Here is a 26,920-nt window from a genome sequence, read left to right on the forward strand (position 1 = left end):
GCCTCTGGTTGGTGACAGTGATCAATCATGCAGAACTCACTTGGGAAGAGACTAAGTTTATGAATGTTCCTTTCAGGAAAGGTTACATGCTAAACTACAAAGCAGGAAATTATGACCAACAGTGGAGTATACTGAGTTCACTGAAATGGGATCAGTTGCTGGATGGGAAGAATACTGACAGTGCATGGGAAACATTTAAACAATACTTAAATGATGCAATATCAGAATTGTGTCCTGAGAGTTCGAAAAATAAATAGAGTAGGAGTCAAATGGATATGTAATCTTATTAAGTAAGACATTTGTAAGAAAAGGATGATGTGGAAAAAAATATTGTGTGCATAAAGATGATATCGTTATGAAAATTATAAGCAGCAGAAAAGAATAGTCGCAACTGTTGTACGGAAAGCAAAGTCTGAGTATGAAAAGAAATTGGCTCTGCATGCTAAAAACAAACCTAAAGAATTCTATCGATATGCTGCAAGTAAAAGAAAGAATGATTTTTTTTATTTTTATTATTATTTTTACAGATGCAGAAGAGGTTGCTCAACTAATGAGTGCCAATTTTGTTAAAGCTATCAACCTGGTGTACACAAAATTGAGCTCACTGCTACTTTTCAGTGGATGAAGAAACTCGGGTTATGAGGATGAGGTATTGCACAAACTGAATAAGAATTCAGCAATACGGACTGATGGGATATCAGCATAGGATATATAACAGAGAATGGGGTGATCACATTGTCAAATGGTGCAGAAACTCTATAAACAAATTGAGACACCTTGCACAAAATAGAATGCAATAGAAGAATCATATCAAGATGGCATCCGACACCTATGGCCATTGGACCCATGGTTGATGATGATGGGATATCAACATGCAGGCTAAAAGAGTGCAGCTGAACTGGCTATTCCTTTGACCAGGCTGTTTAATATGAGTCTCAGAACAGGAAAGTTTCTGCAGGAATGGAAAGAGTGTATGGTAATTCCATTGCACAAGGGTGGTGCAAAGACAGATGTATCCAACTATCAACCAATTAGTATCTCAGGAGTAGTAGTGAAGATTTTGGAAAAATTAGGGCTCACATTCAGAAATGGGTTAACAGTAAGTCTCTACTTTGCAATGAGCTACATGGATTTACTAAGGGAAGGTCATGTTTTAGCAACTTGCTCACATTCTATAACAATGTAGCCACTGAACTTGAAAAGGAGAATGGATACACCATGATACTTTGGGATTTTGCTAAGGCTTTTGACAGAATACAGCATGGTAGACTGTTCCATAAATTGGAGAATATGAGGTTTGAGTTATAGAATATTAGCATGGAAAAGAGGATGGCTGACTGACAGATATCAAAAAGTGGTATACGGGAGATGTGAGTCTGTAAGGTTCATGCCTAGTCAACATCAGCCTACGTCTCATTCTACAATGACTTTGTCAAATAGGAAGCAGAGAAAGAGGGCCTATGCAACTATGCAGGCCCTCTATAAAAAGAATAGAAGGCAATGTGCCAAAACCATCCTTGATGGTGCTTCCCCTCCACCTCTAGCAGACTTACATGATGATTTTGTCAAATTCTGGAGTACAGTCTTTTCTGATCCACATCCACACTTCCCTGATTATGATGACCAACCCATGATATCGAGGTCCATTCCTGTCCTTCAAATATACCAGCCTGTCTCCATCCAGGAGATTAAAGCAGCTCCTCCATCCAATTCCTCTGCCTCTGGATCTGATGACCTTACTGCATCTAGGCTTGGGAAGGTGCCATTGAAGATTCTTCAAGACTTAGTGGACATTCTCCATGCCAGTAAAGTAATAGCACCATACTTACGTGCTTCAAGAACTATCTTCATTCTGAAGAAAGAAACTTCAAGCTGTGCATCAGACTTTAGACCTATTACCATCTCCCCTATGTTAGACTATCATAAAATATTAGTTAAACAACTTTAGCAACATATACAGCATGATTATAGACAGAGAGCTTTTGTCCCTTCGGACGGCTGTGCCGAGAATGTATCTTCTTTCTTCTCTTCTCTCTGATTCCCGACACCACTTTAAGCCTCTATATATGGCGTCGCTGGACCTCCAAAAGGCTTTTAATAGTGTCTCCCTTCCTGCTCTCCTTCAAGCGCTGTCTATTGCTGGATGTCCAGAACCTTTTCTTTCCTATGTTATGGAGCTATACTTACGTAACTCCATCACAATCACTATAGGGTCCCGTGCAACTCATATTCCCGCAATGTGGAGTGTTCCCCAGGGTGATCCTCTATCTCCCCTTTTCTTTAACTGTGTCATAGATGAGTTTCTTCATTCTCTTCCTAGCCATATAGGCTACTCTCTAGGTACTTCCTCCTTTAATGCTATGGCCTTTGCGGATGATCTTATTCTCGTAGCCTCTACTAAGACAAGCCTGCAGGAACTCCTTGACCGGACAGTTGACTTCTTCTCTATTAGTGGCCTTTCTATTAATGTAGAGAAGTCCTGCTCTTTAGCTCTTGTCCTTTCTGGTTGTGATAAGAAGCTTAAGATCGAGACTATAGAGTTTTCCCTGCACGGAAGGCCATTGCATGCCTTGACCATCTGGAAGAGTGGGGATACCTTAATATCATGTTCACAAAGGGAAGGTCTTCTGTCCCTTCTATCCTAGAAGCTGGGATCACTTCTTTGAGGAAAGCTCCTCTCAAGCCCCAGCAAAGGCTGTTTCTCCTTTCCTACTATCTCCTACCTCACTTTTACCACAAGCTGGTGCTTGGTAGGACATATATCTCGGTACTGTCCTAAATGGACAGGGCTATCCATTCAGCCATGAGATCATGGCTGCGACTGCCACCTGATACTCCTACTCATATTTCCATGTGAGGGTGAAGGATGGTGGGCTTGGGGTTCCATCACTTAGATGGTTGATCCCATGCCTGCAGCTGTCAAAAATCATGCAGTTAGAACTGCCTTCTTTCCCCATCTGCAGAGAGGCTTTCTATAGCCCATTAATACAAGAAGACTTTAGGCTGGCTAAAGGCTGATCCCATTATCAAGGTACTTTAATTGAGTCAGCACCTGCAGAACACAAGAGATGGGAATCTCTGTTGCACTGGTCTGTAGATGGTCTCCTTTAAAAGAGTCATATCAGGTGCCTCCCCAGCATGATTGCGTAAGGGATGGCACCAGACTCCTCCCTGGGTTTGATTATATTGACCTTATCAGGACGAGGACCAATGCCCTGCCTACTCGAGCCTGCACAGCTCGATGGGGTAGTGACGACTCAAACTGTAGGGCTGGCTGCCACTACAGTGAGACATTGTCTCATATAGCCCAGTGTTGCTTCCGCACTCCATGGGGTTCGCATGAGGAGGCATGATGCTGTGGCCTCCGTTCTGAACAACCGCTTTAAGAAAAAAGGTTGGGAGACTACGGTGGAACCACATTATAGGACCTCCGTGGGTTTTGCATAAGCCAGACTTAGTGATTAAAAGAGATTGTGACATTTGGGTAGTTGATGCCCAGGTGGCAGGGACAGGGCACCCACTAGTCTATAGCCATAATAATAAAGTAAATTATTATAAAAATAACCAAGATGTAGTTAGTAAGATACGGGAGGAGCATGGGGCAACTCCGAGGTTTACCAGCGCCACCATCTCTTTACATGGCGTATGGAGCGCAGATATAGTTCGCCCACCGATTTGAGGTCCCTCGACACTTCTGCGCATCTCAGAAAAAGAAGTATCCATTCCGATAATAGGGTAATCAGTCCGTATAGTGGGATGAGTTGTTTATTATTACCGGTCGGAAAATTAACTTCTCTTTTATGATTATTGTAGTTAACTATGTTGCTTGTATAACAGTTGGAAAATTTGACCTATAAAGCACGTGATTTCGCGTGTTGGCGACCAATTCGAACGTCCTTCATTTTTTTTCTCCCCTTCAGCATGAATCGACTATTCTTGGAAAGACGCGAAGCAGGGACCTGGAAACGGTGGGCAAACTATAGCTATAAGGACTTAAAACAGCTTGGGCTACGCAAAAGGATATAAAAGTTCTTTCCTTCAGGGCCCTAGAGGGCACACTGGTGGCATGGCATTGCCACCAGAGAATGACTACAATGATAACTAGAACAGGCATAGGGTAAAAAAGGCTTAGGCCTATATCAAGTCTGGACGTGATGTAAGGGTAGTACTGCCCATAACCAGTACAAAGATTAATATATATATATATATATAAGTGGTGTACCAGAATGATTTAAATAGGCTGGAATTGTGGGCATGGGAAAATGGGTGTCAGTTCAATGTCAGTAAATGTCAAGTCATTCACTTCAGCATGATTAGATATTCCATGTCATATTATATTGATGGGATTATGCTAGAAGAAACTGACGAGGCTAGGGGTCTTGGTGGGTTGGTAGATAGGAAGTTGAGGTTCAGGGGCCATGTGGCAATGATTGCAAATACAACTCAAAAGATAATAGCAATGCTGAAATGAACGTTCACATGTAAAGTTAAGGATGTCATTTTTCCTCTTTACAAGGCCTTGATAAGACCTCACTTGGACTACTGTGCACAGATCTGGTCTCCTGGCTTCTGTTGCAATTCTGATATATTGGAGAGAGTGCAAAGGAGAGCGTTAAAAATCAGGATTGCGGAATACTGATTATGAAGAAAGATCGAGAATTTGTAGACTGCAGACACCAGCAAACAGGAGAAAGAGCGGGTGATATGATTGAAACTTACAAACTTCTGAAAGGGTCATACAGGATTTCAATTGATGTAATTTTTCAATTTATGAAGGATAGGGAAAGGACAAGAGGGCAGCCTTGGAAGGTAAGAATGAATGCCGCTAAGAAGGGGGATGTGAGGGTTAGATTTTCTCTCACGGGGTGGTTTGTGATTGGAATGGATTGCCATTGGATGTTGTGAGTGCAAGCAGTGTGAATGAATTCAAGAATAAGTATGATAGCTGGTGTGTGTAGTATGTGGCCTCCCTCAACGAGTCCCTGACTCCCTGGAGGTCTCTCCTCTTAATAATAAGAAAATGGAAAACATACCAAACTGTTGGAATCTTAAAGCTAGCTATTCAGAATAACTTTTTATATAAATTATTCTTAAATTTTTTATTTGCCTATCTGACATAAATGCTTAATTTTTTTTTTTTAAATGATTCACTATATGACAAAATTCGCTGTGTAACGGTAGTCCGGAACTTAACATGAACGAGTGGGATTTGTCTGTACACCCCTTGAGGGTGCATATCAGGAAATTGATGATCTTGAATTTGATCTGGAAAAAACTGAACAGTAGACATTACATGTATACAATATTCATTACACAATACAGTACCTGCCTGAATGGGTGGTTTACCACTATACAAGTGATTCCTAGTAATTCTGAGCACAGATATTTTTAAAAACAAAAGGTCTATAGTAGAAATCCCAATTTATTTAAGAAATGAAAATATGGCACCCTTACAGGACAAATATGTTACTCTTAGTTATCACTAACTTCTACATCAACTACATGAATAGCACATTGGAAAACAAACAATATATAATATATGAATTTGTAGTTAAGCAAAAATAAATAATTTCAACATTAATTGCATGTGCTGAATAGAAAAATAACATTCATGTTGTTTCTTTAACCAGTTTACTGGGTAAAACTTGTTTTTCAGCAAATCAATAGTATTAAGTTGCAGTTACTTGAAGGTTCAAGCTCTCCCATGAAAGAGAAAGAGTGGATGATAATGTCAAAGCAGGATGCTATTTTTGTACACCGAGAGTCATATTCCTGATCATACTATGCTGTAGAAAGAACAAGAGTAGGCAGATAAATCACTACCATTCTGAGCATGCCTGAGTTTGTGTCCATGTGATTTAGCATTTGCTCTATTTTTACTCAAATACATTTTTGGTGCTGTTGCTTAATGGTATCTCTTAAATATCCAAAACATTTTTGGATATTAAAACTGAAAACATTTCAGCATGTATAAGAAAAGTAACATTAAAATATGCAGAACAGCATTCATCCCTCTGATCAAGAAAATCTGAGCTCGTGAACTTTGGCCATAAAATTGGAGAGATAAGGATTACACTGGGCTTTCTTTGTGTGTAGTAGTCATCATATATGCAATGGTATTTAAAAGCATCATCACCACTTAATATTTATTCTTGTTGAGAGGCTTATACGCTGGTTAGACATAATAACTAATATTTAAGGAATTGACAGCGTATACTGGAAATATAGATTAAATAAACTTTAATATACACTTTCCGATATTTCGGCGAACGTTACGTTGCCATCTTCTTGGGAACTTACTAAAAAGACACGTGCACACAAGTACTAATACAACAAATGAGACTGAGGCTAGGATGCTAGCGTTTTCCTAAAGTCCTGATGGTGCCCTCTGGCGGGCTATATTGGTAGTTCTTGGCCTTTGGGCTGAAGTTCTTTTGATAACAGTTTCCCAAATTTGGGGCAGTTTCCCAGATTTGGGGAAAGTGGTGAACCCATGGCTGTCCCCAAGGGTGGGGAAAGTGGGTTCACCACTTTCCCCACCCTTGGCCAACTTCTTCATGGAGATGTTTGAAGAGAAAGCCTTAAACTCAGCCCCACAAAAACCTACCATATGGCTTCGCTATGTTGATGATGTTTTCGCTACTTGGCCACATGGCCCGGATTCACTCCTCTCCTTCCTAACACACTTGAACAACCAACACCCTAGAATCAAATTCACCCTGGAAAAAGAGGAAAACAATAACCTCCCCTTCCTAGACACACTAGTCACCCGCCAACCTGATGGAACCTTGGTTTTCTCAGTTTATAGAAAACCCACCCATACAGGCAGATACATTCACCAACAATCCCACCCCCCCCTCACAACAATATGGAGTTATTAAAACATTATTCAACAGGGCAAAAATAATCTGTTCTAATAATCAAGCCCTAACCACTGAACTAAATCACATCCGTGACACTTTCTCAGCCAACGGCTACCCCCTCCAAAAAATACTTAACCCAGTTATCCATAACCCACCACCCCCTTCCCTTCACAAAAAAGATTACTCTAAATCCATCACTATTCCCTACATCAGAGGCACCTCAGAAAAAATCAATAAAATCTTAAAAAAACATGACCTGACCACTTGTTACAGACCACATAGAAAACTGGCATCCCTTATCCGCTCCACCAAAGACCAACCACTTCCCCTAGACCTACCTGGTGTATACCAGGTCCCTTGCAGCTGTAAACTGTCCTACTTTGGCCAAACAGGCAGGACAGCAAATATCAGAATCTCAGAACACAAGGATTACATCCGATTTCACCAGTACAGCCACTCTGGGCTTGCAGACCACGCTCTGGATACTCGCCACAGAATAAGATGGAAGAAAGCCACAGTAATACACCGCAGCAAGTTCAAGTATGAAAGACTATTCATGGAATCAGCCTCGGCCCTTAGGAACATGCCAAACCTCAACAAATTTGGATGCATGAAACTGCCCCAAATTTGGGAAACTGTTATCAAAAGAACTTCAGCCCAAAGGCCAAGAACTACCAATATAGCCCGCCAGAGGGCACCATCAGGACTTTAGGAAAACGCTAGCGTCCTAGCCTCAGTCTCATTTGTTGTATTAGTACTTGTGTGCACGTGTCTTTTTAGTAAGTTCCCAAGAAGATGGCAACGTAACGTTCGCCGAAATATCAGAAAGTGTATATTAAAGTTTATTTAATCTATATTTCCAGTATACGCTGTCAATTCCTTAAATATTAGTTATACCACTTAATATTTAAAACATAAATGACATTTTTTTCTCTTGAATAAACATTACAAAATTATTTTATACCAAACTTCATTACTTCCAGTAATTTAAAACAATCATTCGATACTTTTTCCTTTTAACTGCTACATTTTAAGTTACAATAAAATTTTGCACTTAAATTTCAATAATGAAAATAATACCAACCTCTAATCTCTGAATGAAGCTAGTCAGTCCACCATGCGACTGAAAAGCCTGCATATCCAAATTGGTGATCAAGTCAATTACTCTTACTGCCCTGGTAACAAACTAAAAACAAATTTTGAATTACTGCATTTATATATATATATATTTATATATATAAAAAATGAGACTGTCTCACACTATTGTTTTTAATGTCATAATTGCTAAGCAGAATCAATTGTATGGTTTCCTAAAAAAGAATGCTGACATTTTGGATGCAAATGTTTATTGAAAAAACTAAGACAGCATTAACAAATATGAACAACAATCTAAAATGTAAAAGTTTCTTTATTCAATGATTTGAAATTACAGTCAAAGAAGCTAAGGCTATGTCACCAATACTATCATAACTGTTAATGTTATTAAGCCCGTTAAACCGTTTCACAGGATTTGTTCATTTTACAATGAGACCAGCTAACATCTTCAAATTAGAAACCTTATAATGGTTGTGTCCTGAACAAAATTCCAAGTCTTTTCAATCACTGATAATAACTAATTTATAGAAGGATAGTCTTTATTGCATGGTTGTGAGGCCTGGACTTTATTGAGGGAAGATGAGAAGGAGACTACTGTCTTTTGAAATGAAAACTTTCAGAAGGCTCTTGAGAATTCCTCTACTGCTCATGAAACCAATGAAAATGTTTGGAAACTGATTAATTTAATAAATGGGAAAAAAACGGAAAACATTCTGACAGTCACCAGAAGAGGACAGATGAAATGGTTCGGACATATGGAGAGAGCTAATGGCATTCCAAAGCAAACACTAGAAGGAATTGTTTCGGGATCAAGGATTAGGGGCCGACCTAGATTAAAATGGACTGACAACCTCAAAAAATGGACAAATTCCTCCCTTTCTCAACTGACATCAAGAACAAGAGACCGAGATGATTGGAGGAGGATAACAAAGAACATCATCTACCAGCCATGAATGACCCAACGGTTCATTTAGGACTATGGGAGAGAAGAGAAGAGTCTTTATTGGGGATCAACCAGTTTAATAAGCTTAGCATACAGCCATCCTGTAACTCTGTTCTTCTCATATAGCTTCATTTCTGTATTTGTGCTATAGCGTGTACAATTAATTCTTCATGTAATCCAACAGAAATTATACCTAAGAATATAATGCTACAAACCATGATCAATAAAAAAATAAAATGAGTTAGGTATATATATCCTTTTCTGACCAACTACACAGTCAATATCACAATGCATGGTTGTTCCATCCAGCTAGACAAATATGGTGCAAATAGAACAGAAAATGAGATGCTTCCATAATGTACACTACATATTAACTTTGAATGTTCTCCAGGATTTAGCATAAATAAACTAGACTCAACGATATTTTTAACTGCTGTCTAATCTGAAAATATAACCATGTTGAAATCATACTTTTCTTCCACTTTCATACACATAGCTGTAACAAATTCAAAATAGGTTTATCTTTAATTTCAGTGATATGCAAAATGATTTGAAATTTACACGGCTTTCACCACAATATCTTTTTAATCAAGCGCTAGACGGTGGATTGACGAATGATAATGAGAGCTCCAGTACCCATGCAGGGATGGACTTCAAACCCTGCATGGGTACTGGAGCTCTAAACTTATCTTGAGAAAAGTTCTCAGGCATTCAGTAGACTTGTTATTCAGCACTACCAGTTTATCTTACATTGATAACATCACTTGACATATTTATCACAGCGTGGATTAGCCTAACAGATTCATCTAAATTCTCAGAACCCATATATTAAAACTACTAATTCAAATCTCATACCACCCTCAAAATACACAATAATACAGAGTGCAACATGGTTTTTTTCACTTCCTTTCATCCTTATATAACAATAATCTCAATCAAGTTTTCAGCTAAGAGCATATTAACCTTCTTATTATCTCCTTTTTATTCAACAATTCTGCCAACAGCACAGAACTTCTAAAAGTTGTAATTCATTACATTTTTTTTACATCCTAGAGATTAAAGAGAAAAAAAAATTTAAAAAAATGAAGTAATTTATTGTTGCATTCTTCCTTCTTCCTCTGCGCGTTTTTTTTTTTTTTTTTTAATCGCTTCCATTGCAGGGTTCGCGTGTTACGTAGATACAACATTTTATTAGTACAACCCCAGCCAGCCTGTTGCCGAGCCTGCCACGGGGGGGGGGGGGGGGGGGGGGGGGGGGGTATTTTTGACTGCAGCAGCATGTGTTCACAGGGCCGGTTTGCCTGTTTACGGGATGAAAAACCCTAGATAAACTGGGGAAATAACCCTTCTGTCCACGGCCAAGACCGGCTAACTTGGCTATGACTGGGGAAGATCCTTAAGCTCCTCACATCGTCGACAGGAATCGAACCTAGGACACTCCTTCCCCGGGCATATGGTTGCGAAGCGCATAGGCCACTAGGCTAAATGCGTGGACAATTTATTGTTGCATTCAATTATATATACTGTTTTCCATTCTACATACAAGACTTCGTATTAACTTCCAGCTCTATATCAAAACAAGAGGTAAACGATGAGCAAATGGAGTTATGGATATTGAACATATTCTTTCATATTTCAATTCTGCAAATCAAATTTCTGATATCTACTCTAAAAAGGCACACATAATACAATGATGGTACTATGAAAAGTTTACATTATTACTAACTAACTTCCTATCTGTTTACAAATCAGTCAAGTGTTTTCTCTGTTAAATCTAGTTCTTACACCTTAATCACACAAAAACTTAACTTTCACAAGAACCTTTTACATTTTCCCTACCTTCCAATAACAAAAAATGTCATCAGTCGATAACCTATAATACCCTTTAAGAAGTTCAGAGACATATATCATATCAGCACTTTTTCTCCTGTTTGCCAGTCTGCAGTTCACACCCTCAATCTGTCTTTATAACCAACACTCCATAATCCTAATGGCATCTGTTAGTTTCTTTGCATTCTTTCCACAGGTTCCTTATCCCCTGAAAACCCAGAAAACCATATCCGAACACAATAGAGCATGTGCAGTAGTGTCAAAACCTTGTAACAGGCAAAATAACCTTCTTTTCCTTGCATATAAATGTTGATTTCACATTTCAATTACTTTCTGGGTTGTATTTGCAATTTCTGCAATGCAACTTTTGAACTTCAAACTCCAAAATCTTTGGTTAATTTTTTCTTCAATGTTATTAAAGTGTATTTGAATTTACAGTTCACCTCTGAAAGCTGCTCAACCTCGATTTTAAAACCTTTTACAAACTCTTCTTTTCAATGTGAAATTCAATTTTTATTCTGCTCAAAGCACAACATGCCACTAGAAATCTCATTATACCAAAATGCATAAAACTTCACATGTACTAACACTGAATTACCAGCCATTACATTTGCATGCTGTTCCAGCTTATATCTTTCTGTGACTTCCGTGTTTTCATTTATTTTATATGTTGAGCCCATACACAAGAGGTTGGCTGATCAACTTACAGTATATTACAATTAAATTATTCAAGGAATTCACAATGTATACTGGAATATTAATTAAAAGAAACGTTAATAAATACTTTCTATTCGGCAACGTCACACTGCCATCTTCATGGGAACATACAAATAAGACACATGCACGCAAGCACTACAAAAAGCAAATATGGCAGAAAATAAGAAACTATTGTTGTTCCTAAAGTCCTAATAGTGCCTTGTAGCAGGCATATTGGGAAACCTCTTGGCCATTGGGCTGATGTTCTCATGATGTAAGTCTCCCAAATTTGGGGGAGTCTCATGTGCCCAAATTGGTTGAGGTTCGAAACGTTTTTTTAGAGCTGAGGCAGATTCTGTGAATAATCTTTCATACCTAAACTTGCTGCGGTGTATTACTTTGGCTTTCTTCCAACGTATTCTGTGGCAGGTATCCAGAGCATAGTCTGAAAGACCAGAGTGGCTGTACTGGGGAAACCATATGTAGTCTTTGTGTTCCAAAATAGTGATATTCGCTGTCCTGCTTGTTTGACCAAAGTAGGACAGTTTACAGCTGCAAAGGACCTGGTATACCCCAGGTAGGTCTAGGGGAAGTGGCTGGTCTTTAGTAGAGTGGATAAGGGATGTCAATTTCTTATATGGTTTGTAACAGTAAGTCAAGCTTTTTTTTTTTAAAGGATTTTGGTTATTTTTTCAGAGCCAGGAACTTTTGATATGCTTTCTTCTTTTCCTTCACTGCCTCTTTAACTTCTTATGTCCACCATGGAGTTCTGATTATTTTATCCTTGCAGACAACCTCACCACATGAATCAATCAGGGTTTTCTTCAAGGCTTGCCACCGAATCTCCAAGGTGTGGTTCCTGTTCTCAAACTCTTTCATGTTTTCTTCAATAATTTTTGTGTATTTTAGTCTACAGTTCACATCTGTCTTTATAACCAACACTCCATAATCCTAATGGCATCTGTTAGTTTCTTTGCATTCTTTCCACAGGTTCCTTATCCCATGAAAACCCAGAAAACCAAAGTTGAGAGCTGCTCAACTTTTATTCGCTTTAAAACTTTCTTACATGTTCTTTTCAAAATGAAATTCAATTTTATGCTCAAGACTAAATAGTGATCACTTCCAATTTCAAATCCTCTATACACTCTGGTGTCCTGCACCAGGGAGAAAACATCACTATCAACAATAACATAGTCAATGAGACTATTCTTATTCCTTGCCTCTTCTCTCCATGTGAATTTGTGCCCATTTTTATGTTGGAACATAGTGTTAGTAATAACCAGTCCATGTCCTGAGCAGAAATTCAACAGGTATGGGTTGTAATCCAACAGGCAATGGTTATAAAAAGTACATGTAATGTGACGTAAATGAGTGTAAATGTTCTGTAAGTTGACACGAGTCGTATATAGTAAGGTTTATCAATGAAAGGGAGGAGTGCAACGTCCTATCATTTGCAAAAACTGTGTATTGCACTGAAAGTCAACTGAAGTAGAGCAGAAAGAAGGTTGGTGAATGACAGAACCTTGTGGATCCCCCAGTATGAGTTGAATGGTGAGAAGATAAGGAACCATCTACCATCACACATAGTGTGAATACAACAGACAGAAAGCTGACAATCCAACTGCAGAAGTCCTGAAACAGACCAAACAATGGTAGTTTGCTTAGTAAGTCTTTGTGCAAGACCCTGTGAAAAGCTTTGAAGTTATCAAGTGCAACTACTTGAGATTCACCAAACTTCTCCGTTGAATTTGTCCAGAGATGTGCGACGTATGTGAGCACATCTCCTGTTGATCGGCAGCAACGGAATCCATACTGGTAGTCGTTTATTAGGTTGGTGCTTTCAAGTTTTAGGAGTTAGGAATTGATATGATTTTATCCATTACTTTAGACAGGACTGAGGTGAGTGAGATAGGGGGAGTAATTAGACGGCAGTGATTTGTCTCCCTTCTTGCAAATGGATTGAATGTAAGCCAATTTCCAGGCTGTAGGATAGATACCAGTAAAGTAAGAGAGTATATACAAGTGACACAGAGCAGGAGTCAGTTCTGGTGCACAAATTTTCAAGACAACTGGGGAATTCTATCAGGACCAAGAGACTGTCTAATTTGGACAGTAAAAGGAAGGAGGCATTGTATGTTGGGCATTTGGAATGCTTGAGCATTTAGCATTGTTAGTTATGCATGCATTAGACGCAGTGTGAAGCCAAGAGATCAGCTTTTTCTGTGGGTGATGATACAATGGCACCATCTGGGTATGTCGGGGTAGGAATAGTGTTGGACAGATGTTACGACCAATTGCTTTGGCAAAAGACCAAAATGCTGCTGCTAGGACAGGCTGCAAGTTTCCTGCTTTTTGCCCGTTCAAATTCTGTTTTGGAATCATTATAATTTTCTTGCATCTGTTTCAGGGGCTTCAGTACAGGCACTGAAAGAGGATGGAGTTCTTAATTTGAGGCAGTTGTAGTATGTTTGATTTTTTCATTTGTACAGCCTTGAAACATCTTTTGAAGAACCAGGATTTAGTTGGGAAGTGGTAGTTCAGAGTAGTGTGGAGAATGTATGTTTCCATGCCAGTGAGGATTACTTTGGTGATAAGTTCAGTACATATGTTTGGGTTTGAAAGTGAGAAGCAATAATCCAACCATGGGAATGTTGCAGAGGAGATGTCCCACTTGGCACTGTTATAACCAAACTATTCTTGAATAGGAGTGACTGTGTAAGCACTGTTGCATGGGGGAGGAGATGAACACTAGATTGTGATCAGAATTACCTGGGGGGGGGGGGGGGCACTATATTCACTGTGTGTTTGGAAGTCATTCATGAGGAAGAGATCTATGGTATTTGGAGAGTGGTTCAGGTTATCTGGTATTCTGGCAAGAATACCAGATAACCCGAACAAGAACAAGCTGTGTAAGTTCATCAGTGACAGCAAATGTTTCAGCAAGATCCCTGCAAGGTCTGTCCAACCAGAATAGGAAAGCCAGTTGGTGTTGTGGACAATAAGATCTCGTAAGAGGGTGATTTTGTTGTTGGGAAAGTGGGACTGCAGAAAATCAATTTTTAAGGAGAAGAAATTAAAGACCTCAGATTGGTTGATTGCATTAGAAGAGCAATAGAGGCAGCAGATGAATTTGACTGAGTGGTAATAGGATATTTTCAACCAAAAAAGGTCAACGTTGGCAGATTCTAAGATGGTGTTTTCTGGCAAGGTATGTCAGAGTGGATGTATGCACAGATGCCACCCTTAGGTTGAAAGGGGTTAGAGTGTATGGTTTAGAAGGTTGAGATGAATGGGGGGGGGGGGGAATTTCTGCCAGAAAGAGTAGGTAGTGTTTAGTAGACTGAAGATCGCAGTGGACACTATTAAGCTAGAGTTTATGGCATGGATGTTAGTGAAATGGATATGCAAGGTTCTGTGAGGCATATATTTAACTGCAAGGGTTTTGTATATCAGTAGCATCCTTGATTATTCTGCCTATCTTTGCACAATCAGCAAACATGTGAAGAGGCTGCCAGGTCCTTCCGCTTTATTCTCTTTTTGTGTGTGGTATAAAAATTTTATTATTGTATTCTTGAAGATGTCTGTAAGAGAGCCATTATTAGAACAATTCAACTTCTCTTTGTGCTGTATTCATTCCATTAAATTTTATGAGTGCAAAGCAACTAAGCCTAAATAACTGCCCAAGGAATGCCCACTTGTAATCTTAAATCAGATTTGACCACCAACCACATACTACTTTCTGATACCTGTTCATCAGTATCCACAAGTCAATTTATATTCCAATCCCATATACTCTAGTTTATGTAACAGCTTTTCATGTGCTATCCTATCAAATGCCTTGGCCAAGTACAACATTATCATAGTGTATCCATTCCTTTTATCCAACTCAGTTCTAATATTAGAAATTATGAACAAGTTGCTCAGCCATGACCAGTGGTGAGCTATATGGTGCCTGCACACGCCCTTTGTTAAATTTTTTCTCAAATTTACGAGCCCCTTATTCTTTTTGTTTACTTTATTTTTTAAAAAAAAAAAAATTATTTTTTTTTTTAAATATATTAAGCTACAAACTCATACGGTAACCTCACAAAAATTACTCCATTCCGCAGTGTATAGATTATTTGGAATTATTGTTTCAACTCCTCTATAACAAATGTGCCCAAGTATGAAAATAAAATAAGTGCATGCACTATATTTACTCTTCTCCCTTCTGGTAGCAAATCATATACCAGTATCCAATCAAATGTTCAATAAAAGATTATAAAAGATTTCATTCTTATTATATTTTGATAGCTAAAAAATGTTTTCCTTATGTAAGATAAATTAACACAGTTGATTGTGTGCAAATATTTCATGTTTAAATCATGAAATATTTGTTTAAAAATGATAGCATTTAGAGGTCGATTGTTCTCTCATACTTTTTGATTGGAATTTGTACACAAGCTGTATTAATAAAAGTTTTTGTGTAAAATAAGACTTTTTATGCAAGGATAGAAAAATCAGAACTCCATGATGGACACAGGAAGTAAAAGAGGCATTGAAGGATAAGAAGAAAGCATATCAAAAGTTCCTAGCAAATAAGTCAGCTTGTGCTCTTAGAGAATACAGAGACAAATGCAAGAATGCTAAACACTGTGTAAAACTAGCTAAACAAAAGTCATGAAAGACTTTGGCAAGAACATAGAAAATAAATATCAAGAAGGTGGCAAGATATTTTGGAGGTTATCAAAGAAGCTTAGAAATGGCGGAAAGAGTGCTGTAACAGGAGTTAGAGATGATAAAGGTGACATGAAAACTGAAGAAAAAGATATCCTTGAAGTATAGGCTAATTACTTTGAAAAACTGCTAAATGAAACAAGCAGTGATAGCACTGCTTGTTTCATTTAGCAGTTTTTCAAACAAGCAGTGATAGCACAGTAGTAAAAAACACTCAACAGGCATGCAGCCAGGAATACATATCCATACTTGAAGTAGAAAAAGCCATCCACGGCCTGAAATGAAAGGCAGCATGAGCAGATGATATTCGACCAGAAATGCTGAAGTATGATGGTATAAAAGTCTTGCAGTGGCTGCACTGCATAGTTCAGAAAGCCTGGACAGATGGACGAATTCCCGATGATTGGATTAGAGCTCTCATAGTACCCATTTATATAAAAAGGGAAATAAAACTGAATGTGAGAATTAGAGGCATTTCGTTACTGAGTGTTCCTGGTAAGATGAAGACAAGCTGGATTCAGGCCAAATAGGGGCTGTCGGGATCAGAACTTCACTTTACGACAAATAGTTGAGAAAGCATGGGAATATAACAAACATCTACACTTAAGTTTTGTTGAACTGGAAAAGGCATAATGACAAGGTGCCAAGAGAGAAGCTATTCAATATGCTAGTTATATGATGTCAATGGGGCATTATATCAAGAAATACTTAGTCTTTATTTGAGTTACTGTACATCACCAGTTAGAATTGAAGGAAGTAGAGGAAGATGGTTTAATGTTAAATCTGGTGTGAGACAAGGATGTACATTATCCCCGCTGTTATTCATTATCTATATGGATCACATTATGAAGGAAAGTGGTATTAAACATGATATCAAAATCGGAGATGTTAATATCAGCTCCTTGCTTTATGCAGACGATGTTATACTTCTAAACAAATCCGCTACAAGTCTGCAAGATTCCCTGAATAACTGTTGTAATAGATATGGTATGAAGGTCAGCAATAAAAAGACAAAAATACAATGAAAATTGGCAGAATAGTTGAAAATGTCAATTGTATTTTGTTCCACTTTTGTTTACTTGTTCCACAGGTTCTCACCTGTGGAACAAGTAAAACATTTCAGCTACTTAGGCATGATTTTTAGTGAAGATGATAAATTAAATATGGAAACAGAAAAAGTCAACAAAGCTGGTAGGAAGTCAACTGAATAAATTTATATTGAATAAGAGAGAAATTAGTCAAAACACTAAATTAGCTGTATACAAGACAGTGTTCAAACCAATTTTAATTTATGGATCTGAGACCTGGGTCAGAAGTAAAACACTTGACCAAAGACTAGAGACTGCAGATATGAAAGTCATCAGAAAGATTAGAGGCATGAACAGATGGCATCAATGGCAATATCATATTAAAAAAGAGGATATTAGGAAAGAACTCGACATTGTCAGCATCTAGGAATGCTTTGGCAGAGCTAATCTCAGGTGGTATGGTCACTTAAACAGAATAGACGAGGAACGATTAGCAAAAGAAGCGTTCTCTGCAAGGTTGGCAGTAAAACGACCCAGAGGAAGTCCAAATATAAGTGAATTGATACGGCACAAAGTGCCTTAGATAATAGAAATATAAGATCTGATAATATTGAGGTTTTGTTAGACTGATTTGGAGGTTAGATTGGAAGTTAGTAATGATGTAAATTTTTCATGTAGTACTATCATATCCTATACACCCCTTGAGTGTACATAGCAGGAATTTGATGATTATGACAATAAGACTTCTTATTTTATTTTTATTTTATTTTTTTTTTTGCTCGATGATGCAATCCCTTTGTTAAAATTCCCATAGCTCACCACTGGCCATGACCTCCTAGTCAACACATGTTGTTTTGTGCAATGTGTAGCTTGTCACCCCATTGCTGTTTGTAACTTCTCCAAAATTTTCGGCCACTCCACAGATGCTGACATGACAAATCATATATTCTTTCCATTCCTGAGCTGAGATTCAACTTATACAAACATGTCAAGACCCAAGCCAATTTTGATGAACATTCCTCTATTGAGCGTTCCAAATTCTTATCCAGGTCATGTAATAATAAATTTAGTTTAATCCTTTATCCAAGTGTGAGCAAACAAAGTTTGCACCTGAAAGTATCTTCAGGACTGGGGCAAGGTGGTACAACATCAGAACAACTCGTTGCAAAGGTGGAGCAAGATACCAACACTCCTGTCTCAGTATCTCCTATAATGCAAAACACATCTCCTTGCGGATATGTCTAATGTTATGCATTAAGGGAAGGGCCACTACCCAGACCAGTTTCGACCTTTATTGAGGTCTCTTCAGTGGGAGCCAGGTCCAAGCTGAGATACCAGGCAGAAGCATTCACAGGTCATCTCTACCTATAGGAGTTGCCAATTGGTGTGTCACCCTTTTTTAATAAATTACTCTGGATTTAGAGAAAGATGTTGAAAGTTTATTTTTCACTTGGTTAGAGTATAATAAATTTAGTTTAATCCTTTATTCAAGTATGAGCAAACAAAGTTTGCTCCTGAAAGTATCTTCAGGACTGGGGTAAAGTAGTACAACACCAGGCAACTTGTTGCAAAGGTGGAGCAAGCTAACATCACTCCTATCTCAGTATCTCCCATAATGCAAAACACATCTCCTTGCGGATATGTATAATGTTATGTATTAAGGGAAGGGCCACTACCCAGACTACTTTCGACCTTTATTGAGGTCTCTTCAGTGGGAGCCAGGCCCAAGTGGAGATACCAGGCAGCAGCATTAGCAAGGTCATCTCTACCTATAGGAGTTGCCACTGGTGTGCCACCTTTCCCAAGTCTGGGTAGTGGCCGTTCCCTTAATGCATAACATTATACATATCTGCAAGATGTGTATTGCATTATGGGAGATACCGAGATAGGAGTGATGTTAGCTTGCTCCACCTTTGCAACGAGTTGCCTGGTGGTGTTACTACCTTACCCCAGTCCTGAAGATACTTTCAGGCGCAAACTTTGTTTGCTCATACTTCGATAAAGGATTAAACTAAATTTATTATACTCTAACCAACTGAAAAATAAATTTTCAACATCTTTCTCTAAATCCAGAGTAATTTATTAAAAAAGGGTGACACACCATTTGGAAACTCCTATCGGTAGAGATGACCTGCGAATGCTTCTGCCTGGTATCTCAGCTTGGACCTGGCTCCCACTGAAGAGACCTTAATAAAGGTCTGGGTAGTGGCCCTTAATAAAGGTCTTAAACTGGTCTGGGTAGTGGCCCTTCCCTTAATGCATAACATTAGACATATCCGCAAGGAGATGTGTTTTGCATTATAGGAGATACTGAGACAGGAGTGTTGGTATCTTGCTCCACCTTTGCAACGAGTTGTTCTGATGTTGTACCACCTTACCCCAGTCCTGAAGATACTTTCAGGCGCAAACTTTGTTTGCTCACACTTGGATAAAGGATTAAACTAAATTTATTATACTCTAACCAAGTGAAAAATAAACTTTCAATATCCAGGTCATGAACAGCCGAAGAATCACATTTTTATGCATGTTTGTCACTTCATTCAATGTAATGGCAGTAATAAGCATCACATTCCATACACCTGGTAGATAGACCTTAGCAAAATAAGTACTCCTTATTTGAACAATGATCAACTTCTTATATGCTAGTTTTTTTCTACATTCATTTTTCTTTTACTTTCAGCAAAACAATAAAATTCTTTTCGACTTTTAAGCCTGAACAGCCAATTTTCTTTCGTACTCGAATTAAACTTTTCAGAGAATACTTAATTTTTCTCATCTGTGCTTTTTAATTCATAACTACTCACTATTCTCAGGATATTTCTTCCAATCCTTAAATGTGTCCATAGAGTTTGAATAACAAATATGATGTTCTTCTGATAACCTTCCAGTTCAGTAACTGATATTATGAGTCCATACTCTCTTTGGTCTCATAATATTTGGTCTCTCTTTGGTCTTTTGTGCCATACCGAAAAACTCATGAAAAACATGAGTTTTTCGGTATGGCACAATCAATGTCATCAAATTGGTAAAAAAAAAAATCCTTAAATGAGACACCTTTTGAAGCTACAATCGAATCTAACACTTTATCCTCAATCTTTTACATGCCCGAGAAAGTTCTCAGCTCATATTCTTCTTTGTTCTTATGAGTTTCTCTGCTACTCCTCATCAATTAACTGTCAGATCTGCAGCAACATACAGTTTAGAGGGAACATCCCAGAAATGTTCCCTCTAAACTGTGTATGCACAGTGATCAAAAAGAAAGTGCATGTGCCTAATAATTGTGAGCAGAAATTTTTTTACTTTCAAAATATGAGTTTACAGTGAATTTTCAAACATACAAGTTATACAATAAATCATGCTTGTCAAATTTTATTTAGCAATTTCTCCAAGGACTTCACTCCAATATTGCTGCAACTTGTTCCAACTTATGCACACTAATTAGATACATTTTAACCTGTGTCATGTAGACAAACTGGACAAAGCAAGTTGCAGAGCCATATTTCTTTAGTGGTGTCTACTGTCTAAACAGTATAGTCAAACTCATGCAAATAGTGGTGGATTTTTGCAGATACATAGTTAAGCAAAGTAATTTAATGCTCTTAATTTTATAGGCTATAGCTAGACAAAAAAGAGAACATTAACATGAGAAATATTTACATTAGCAATTTTAGCACATTAAACTCTCAAAATGTCACAAATTAAATTCATTCAAATTCAATCAAAATTAAAGCAGAAAAGAACTGTAAATTCATTTAAATATGGGTAGCTGGACAAATGTGACAATTTATGTTTATAAACTGTGTGTGTATATATGCAGTACTTAAGTAAACTAAAGAATATGCATTTGGGTTGCTGTTATAGGAATATTTAGTATGCGACATATATTTCATCCTGTTCAAGAGATTTTAACAAACAGGTTGTCAAGTTTTAAGCATAACAAATCAAACAGTGTAGCTTGTGACTTTCACTATTGTGAGCAAGTCTGAGATTGGAAACTTGCACACAAAGGCTGCAAAACTTAGATTATTCTCTCTTTTACCTCTTTCTATTAAGGTTACACAGTGATCAGCATTCATATATAAGAATTTAGGGACACAAAACACACATGTTGAAATGATTATTTTACTAATTATTAATAAAATAACACGTGACGTTTCGATCCCCTTGTATCGAGATCATCATCAGAAGGATACATGTATAGGAACCAAGCTACATGCTGTTGCACTCTATACAGGTAAATTAAATCTACGTTGTTTACAAATCTTTTTCTTAGCCTGACCTCTAGTGATAAAAAAAAAATATATATCATACTCTATATATATAAAAAGATAAGCCAAAATTTAAAATGTTCTTGTCATGTTTTTTGAAACGTTTTGAAACTCAGGGGTTAGCCTGAGTGTCACGTCTTCAAACTTCCAGTCATCAGAATGCTTACCAGTCTGGAACTCGAGAGTTGGGTGGATTAGGCGCATGGGGGGAAGCTCCCCAAGTATATACATCATCACCATTAAACTCCTGACATTTACCCTCAGGAGTATACAAGATATGATAGTACTACATGAAAAAATTACATCATTACTAACTTCCTACCTACGATTTTCTGCCAAATAAATCTCTTACCTGTCAAAGCTACAACATTGTCAGATCTTATATTTATATATCTATCTTCTAAGACATTTTTAGATCATCAATCCACTATATCGTGGTCTCCCTCTGGTTCTTTTTCCTGCCAACCTAGCAGAGAACACTTGTTTGGCTAATCTTTACTCGCCCATTCTGTTTAAGTAATCATACCACCTGAGATTAGCTCTGCTAATGCATTCCTGGATACTGACAATGTCAAGTTCTTTCCTAATATCATCCTTTTTAATATGATATTGCCTTTGATGCCATCTGTTCACTCCCCTAATCTTTCTCAGGACTTTCATATCTGCAGTCTCTAGTCTTTGGTCAAGTGTTTTACTTCTGACCCAGGTCTCAGATCCATAAATTAAAATTGGTTTGAACACTGTCTTGTATACAGCTAATTTAGTGTTTTGACTAATTTCTCTCTTATTCAATATAAATTTATTCAGTTGACTTCCTACCATACCAGCTTTGTTGACTTTTTTTCTATTTCCATATTTAATTTATCATCTTCACTAAAAATCGTGCCTAAGTAGCTGAAATGTTTTAATTGTTCTATAGGTTCTCCATTCACAATGCAGCAGATATTTTCAATGAATGATATAATCACGTAATCACAAGAAAGATATTTATTTAACCAAATATTTCGGTCTGGAAATAGCAGACGATGGTCTGCTATTTCCAGACCGAAATATTTGGTTAAATAAATATCTTTCTTGTGATTACGTGATTATATCATTCAGTCTTATGTCGCAAGTATCCTTAAAACAACAGATATTTTCAATGCTTCTGCCTGTTTTTATTATCTTTGTCTTGTTATTACAGAGGTATTTCCCTACTGAGTGTTCCTGGCAAGATCTATGCAAGTATACTTGAGAAATGGTTGAGAAGAATTGTGGAAGAAAAGCTTGGTGAAGAACAAGCTGGATTCAGGCCAAATAGAGGCTGACAGGATCAGATCTTCACTTTACAACAAATAGTCGAGAAAGCATGGGAATATAACAAAGATCTGTATTTAAGTTTTGTCAATTTGGAAAAGGCATATGACAAGGTGCCAAGAGAGAAGCTATTCAATATGTTGCAGTTATATGGTGTCAGTGGGGCATTATATCAAGCAATAGTTAGTCTTTAATTTAGTTGTAAGTCAGCAGTTAGAATTGAAGGAAGTACAGGAAGATGGTTTAATGTTAAATCTGGTGTGAGACAAGGATGTACATTATCCCCTCTGTTATTCATTATCTATATGGATCACATTATGAAGGAATGTGGTATTAAACCTTATCAAAATTGGAGATGTTAATGTTAGCTCTTTGCTTTATGCAGATGATGTTATACTTCTAAATAAATCCGCTACAAGTCTGCAAGATTCTCTGACTAAATTGAATAGCTCTTGTAATAGATATGGTATGAAGGTCAGCAATAAAAAGACAAAGACAATGAAAATAGGCAGAATCATTGAAAATGTCAACTGTGTTGTGAATGGAGAACCTGTGGAACAAGTAAAACATTTCAGCTACTTAGGCACGATTTTTACTGAAGATGGTAAATTAAATATAGAAATAGACAACAGAATCACCAAAGCTAGTATGGTGGGAAGTCAATTGAATAAATTCATATGGAATAAGAAAGAAATTAGTCTGAACACTAAATTAGCTGTATACATGACAGTGTTCAAACCAGTTTTAACTTATGGATCTGAGAGCTGGGTCAGAAGTAAAACACTTGACCAAAGACTAGAGACCGCAGATATGAGAGTCCTGAGAAAGATTAGAGGCGTGAACAGATGGCATCAATGGCAATATCATATTAAAAATGAGGATATAAGGAAAGAACCTGACATTGTCAGCATCCAGGAATGCGTTAGCAGAGCTAATCTCAGGTGGTATGGTCACTTAAATAGAATGGGAGAGGAAAGATTAGCAAAACAAGTGTTCTCTGCCAGGTTGGCAGGAAAACAACCCAGAGGAAGACCAAGATATAGGTGGATTGATACAGTACAAAGTGCCTTAGATGATAGAAATATAAGATCTGATAATGTTGGCGTCTTGACAAGTAACAGACTGATTTGGAGGAAAATTGTAGATAGGAAGTTAGTAATGATGTAATTTTCTCATGTAGTGCTGTCATATCCTGTACACCCCTTGAGGGTACATGGCAGAAATTTGATGATGATGATGATTGTCTTGTTATTGCTAACATTCATACCATATCTATCACAAGAGCTATTCAATTTAATCAGGAAATCTTGCAGACTTGTAGCAGATTTATTTAGAAGTATAACATCATCTGCATAAAGCAAGGAACTGACATTAACATCTCCAATTTTGATATCAGGTTTAATACCACTTTCCTTCATAATGTGATCCATATAGATAATGAATAACAGAGGGGATAATGTACATCCTTGTCTGACAACAGATTTAAAATTAAACTATCTCCCTGTATTTCCTTCAATTCTAACTGCTGACTTACAACTCAAATAAAGACTAAGTATTTCTTGAAAGAATGATCCATTGACACCATATAACTGTAGCGTATCGAATAGTTTCTCTCTTGGCAGATTGTCATATGCCTTTTCCAGATCTTTAAAACTTTAATACATATCTTTGTTATTCCCATGACTTTTCAACTATTTGTCGTAAAGTGAATATGGTTTAATATGGCAATATCATTAAAAACGAGAATATTAGGAAAGAACTTGACATGTCAGCATCCAGGAATGCTTTAGTAGAGAAAATCTCAGGTGGTAAGGTCACTTAAAGAGAATGGGCAAGGAAAGATTAGCAAAACAATTATTCAATGCCAGGCTGGCAGGAAAATGACCAGAGGAAGACCAAGATATAGGTGGATTGATACGGTACAAAGTGCCTTAGACGATAGAAATATAAGATCTCATAATATTGGAGTCTTGACAAGTAACAGACTGATTTGGAGGAAAACTGTAGATAGGAAGTCAGTAACGATATAAATTTTTCATGTAGTACTATCATACGGCTACTAACATAAGAAGCCATTCAGGCTTCTTATGTTGATAGTACTGATCTTTAACTCTGGAGATGTTTAGTTGATGGTGTGTTTTTAGATTTGTTCCAGTAGCTGACATTTCACTATTTTCCCTGGAGAAAACAACGAGGGTCTTGTTTAACCAAGTGATGCCCCTGCTGGCATGAAATTCTGTCATGTACCATCATTTATGTTTTTTATTTATTTATTTTTTTGTGTATTTTAAAAATGTTTTTTTTTTTTTTTAAATATATTTAAAAAAAAATCTAATGGGTAATTAATTGTCAAGCTTTTGTTGTGTTGTCTTTATATACCACAATCTCGATGATGTAAGTCTTACGACAAACGAAACTTTTCGGGCTTTTTAACCATTTATTTTTAATACTCTTTATACGTCTGAAACTGATGGTATGTCTCATTCCATCAGTTTGAATAAGTTAGATCAGTTTTACAATTGATTTAACTTACATAGGTCACTTCAGTCAGGTCCTTAACACATGATATTTAATCATTAAAAAAAAAAAAAAGTTACTTACAGTAATGTGTTCTGGTTCAGTTCCATGCCAGTTGATAACCTTCAATAATGCCTCCATCATACCACAAGAAACCAAAGCTTCACCTCCTACAATATCAAATATTTCAGCCATTACTTTTACAAATTAAATGATGATGAAAAGCTGCCATATATTAGAGAAGAAAACATCAACTTTGTTTAAAATGCTGAAAATAAAAGTGCCAACAGATGAGAATTACTCTGTGTAACAGATAGAGAATCTCTAAAAACCACTATAGTGGTCTCATTTTAGCAATTTTTAGATATTAACTTTTTTTTTTTTTTTACTATGTATTTCTTTTGGCTAATTCTAGTTTAGAAGAATTAGACAATGTCTTTTAGTGTTACTTAAACACATTGATCATCTGATTAAGAATCATTTAACAAAAAGCATTTGTAAAGTTAAACATACTGTAAGATTAATTCTATGGACTGTATAAAATGATACACTAAGTGATATGAATTTTAATTAGCAAGGAAATTAGTGGTAATTTGATTAAATAATTAATTTAGAATTATGACTCCTTTTAATGATTACTGTTGCATTGCCCATTTGTCAATTACAATTACTAAAACCACAACTTCGCCATTTGTCATTAACTCCATTTAACTATTTATATAAATTAAGAATCATACTAAATAAAGAAACAGACAAAGATTGGAAGCAGCACAGATGAAGCTTCTAAGACCTCTGCTGGGGCTTACTAGACTAGATAAAAAGAAAAACACAGAACAAAAAACATCATACAAGAAATAGAATACCAGCAAAATTGGCTACACCACATAGAAAGTATGAATAACAATAGGATTCCTACACTAGCACTAAAATATAAACCAACAAGAAGAGATTGCAAATGTCCAAGATTAAAATGAAAATATCAAACTCATCTGCAGAGCAGGCGAGTTTGATATAAAATGATACACTAAGTGATATGAATTTTAATTAGCAAGGAAATTAGTGGTAATTTGATTAACAGCCAATAATGTAAAACAGCTAAAACAGCCAATATGTAAAAAATTGTCTCTAGGAACTGCTTGAGCCTCACTATGATTCTTCTCACTCCACTGCTCCCATAAGAGGAGCAGGAGTGACAAAAAACATAAAATCAAGACAATTACTATTTATTAAAATGTGTTCAATACTTCATAAAACATCGACAAATCCCTCTACAATACTCAGGTATGTATGTGAGAGTATGAAGCCATCTATGGACAGACTGAGAAATCCATAAGAAGTGAGACCTCAGCTCTGTTTTCAAACTCTCTTCAGCTGATCCACAAGCAAGATGTTGACAAAAAGACATTGAATTTTATTGATTGTTAGAAGGCTTTTAAGTTTGCTTAAAGACCTCAATGATATATAAATAAGTCCGAACTTTGATACCATTGCTATAACATGCTTGAGAGAAGAATTTGAGAATCTTTGGAAATGGCACTCGATGCCATATACCTAAATATAAACCACAGAATCAACTTATTAGAATGTATTCTAGCTACATTCATAGCCAAATTCAAATGTGAAAGTGAACACATACATAGTGTGCTCAAATACAATGCATGTCTGAAA

The 26,920-nt window shown here is 37.0% G+C and overlaps 1 protein-coding gene across 1 annotated transcript in view; it reads right to left on the reverse strand.

Annotated features, from left to right (window-relative positions):
- HUWE1 (HECT, UBA and WWE domain containing E3 ubiquitin protein ligase 1) overlaps nt 1-26,920 on the reverse strand; it is a 1,068,888-nt gene that overhangs the window by 848,158 nt on the left and 193,810 nt on the right. The window contains exons 16-17 of the mRNA XM_090396304.1: nt 25,337-25,422; nt 7,948-8,049 (exon numbers count right to left, since the gene is read on the reverse strand). Coding sequence (XP_090252430.1) covers nt 7,948-8,049; nt 25,337-25,422 — 188 coding nt within the window. The remainder of the gene's footprint in view (nt 1-7,947; nt 8,050-25,336; nt 25,423-26,920) is intronic.

This window comes from Typopeltis vanoorti, chromosome 1, assembly GCF_054136105.1.
Source record: "Typopeltis vanoorti isolate ZY-2024b chromosome 1, IOZ_Tvanoo_1.0, whole genome shotgun sequence".
NCBI classification, from domain to species: Eukaryota; Metazoa; Arthropoda; class Arachnida; order Uropygi; family Thelyphonidae; genus Typopeltis; species Typopeltis vanoorti.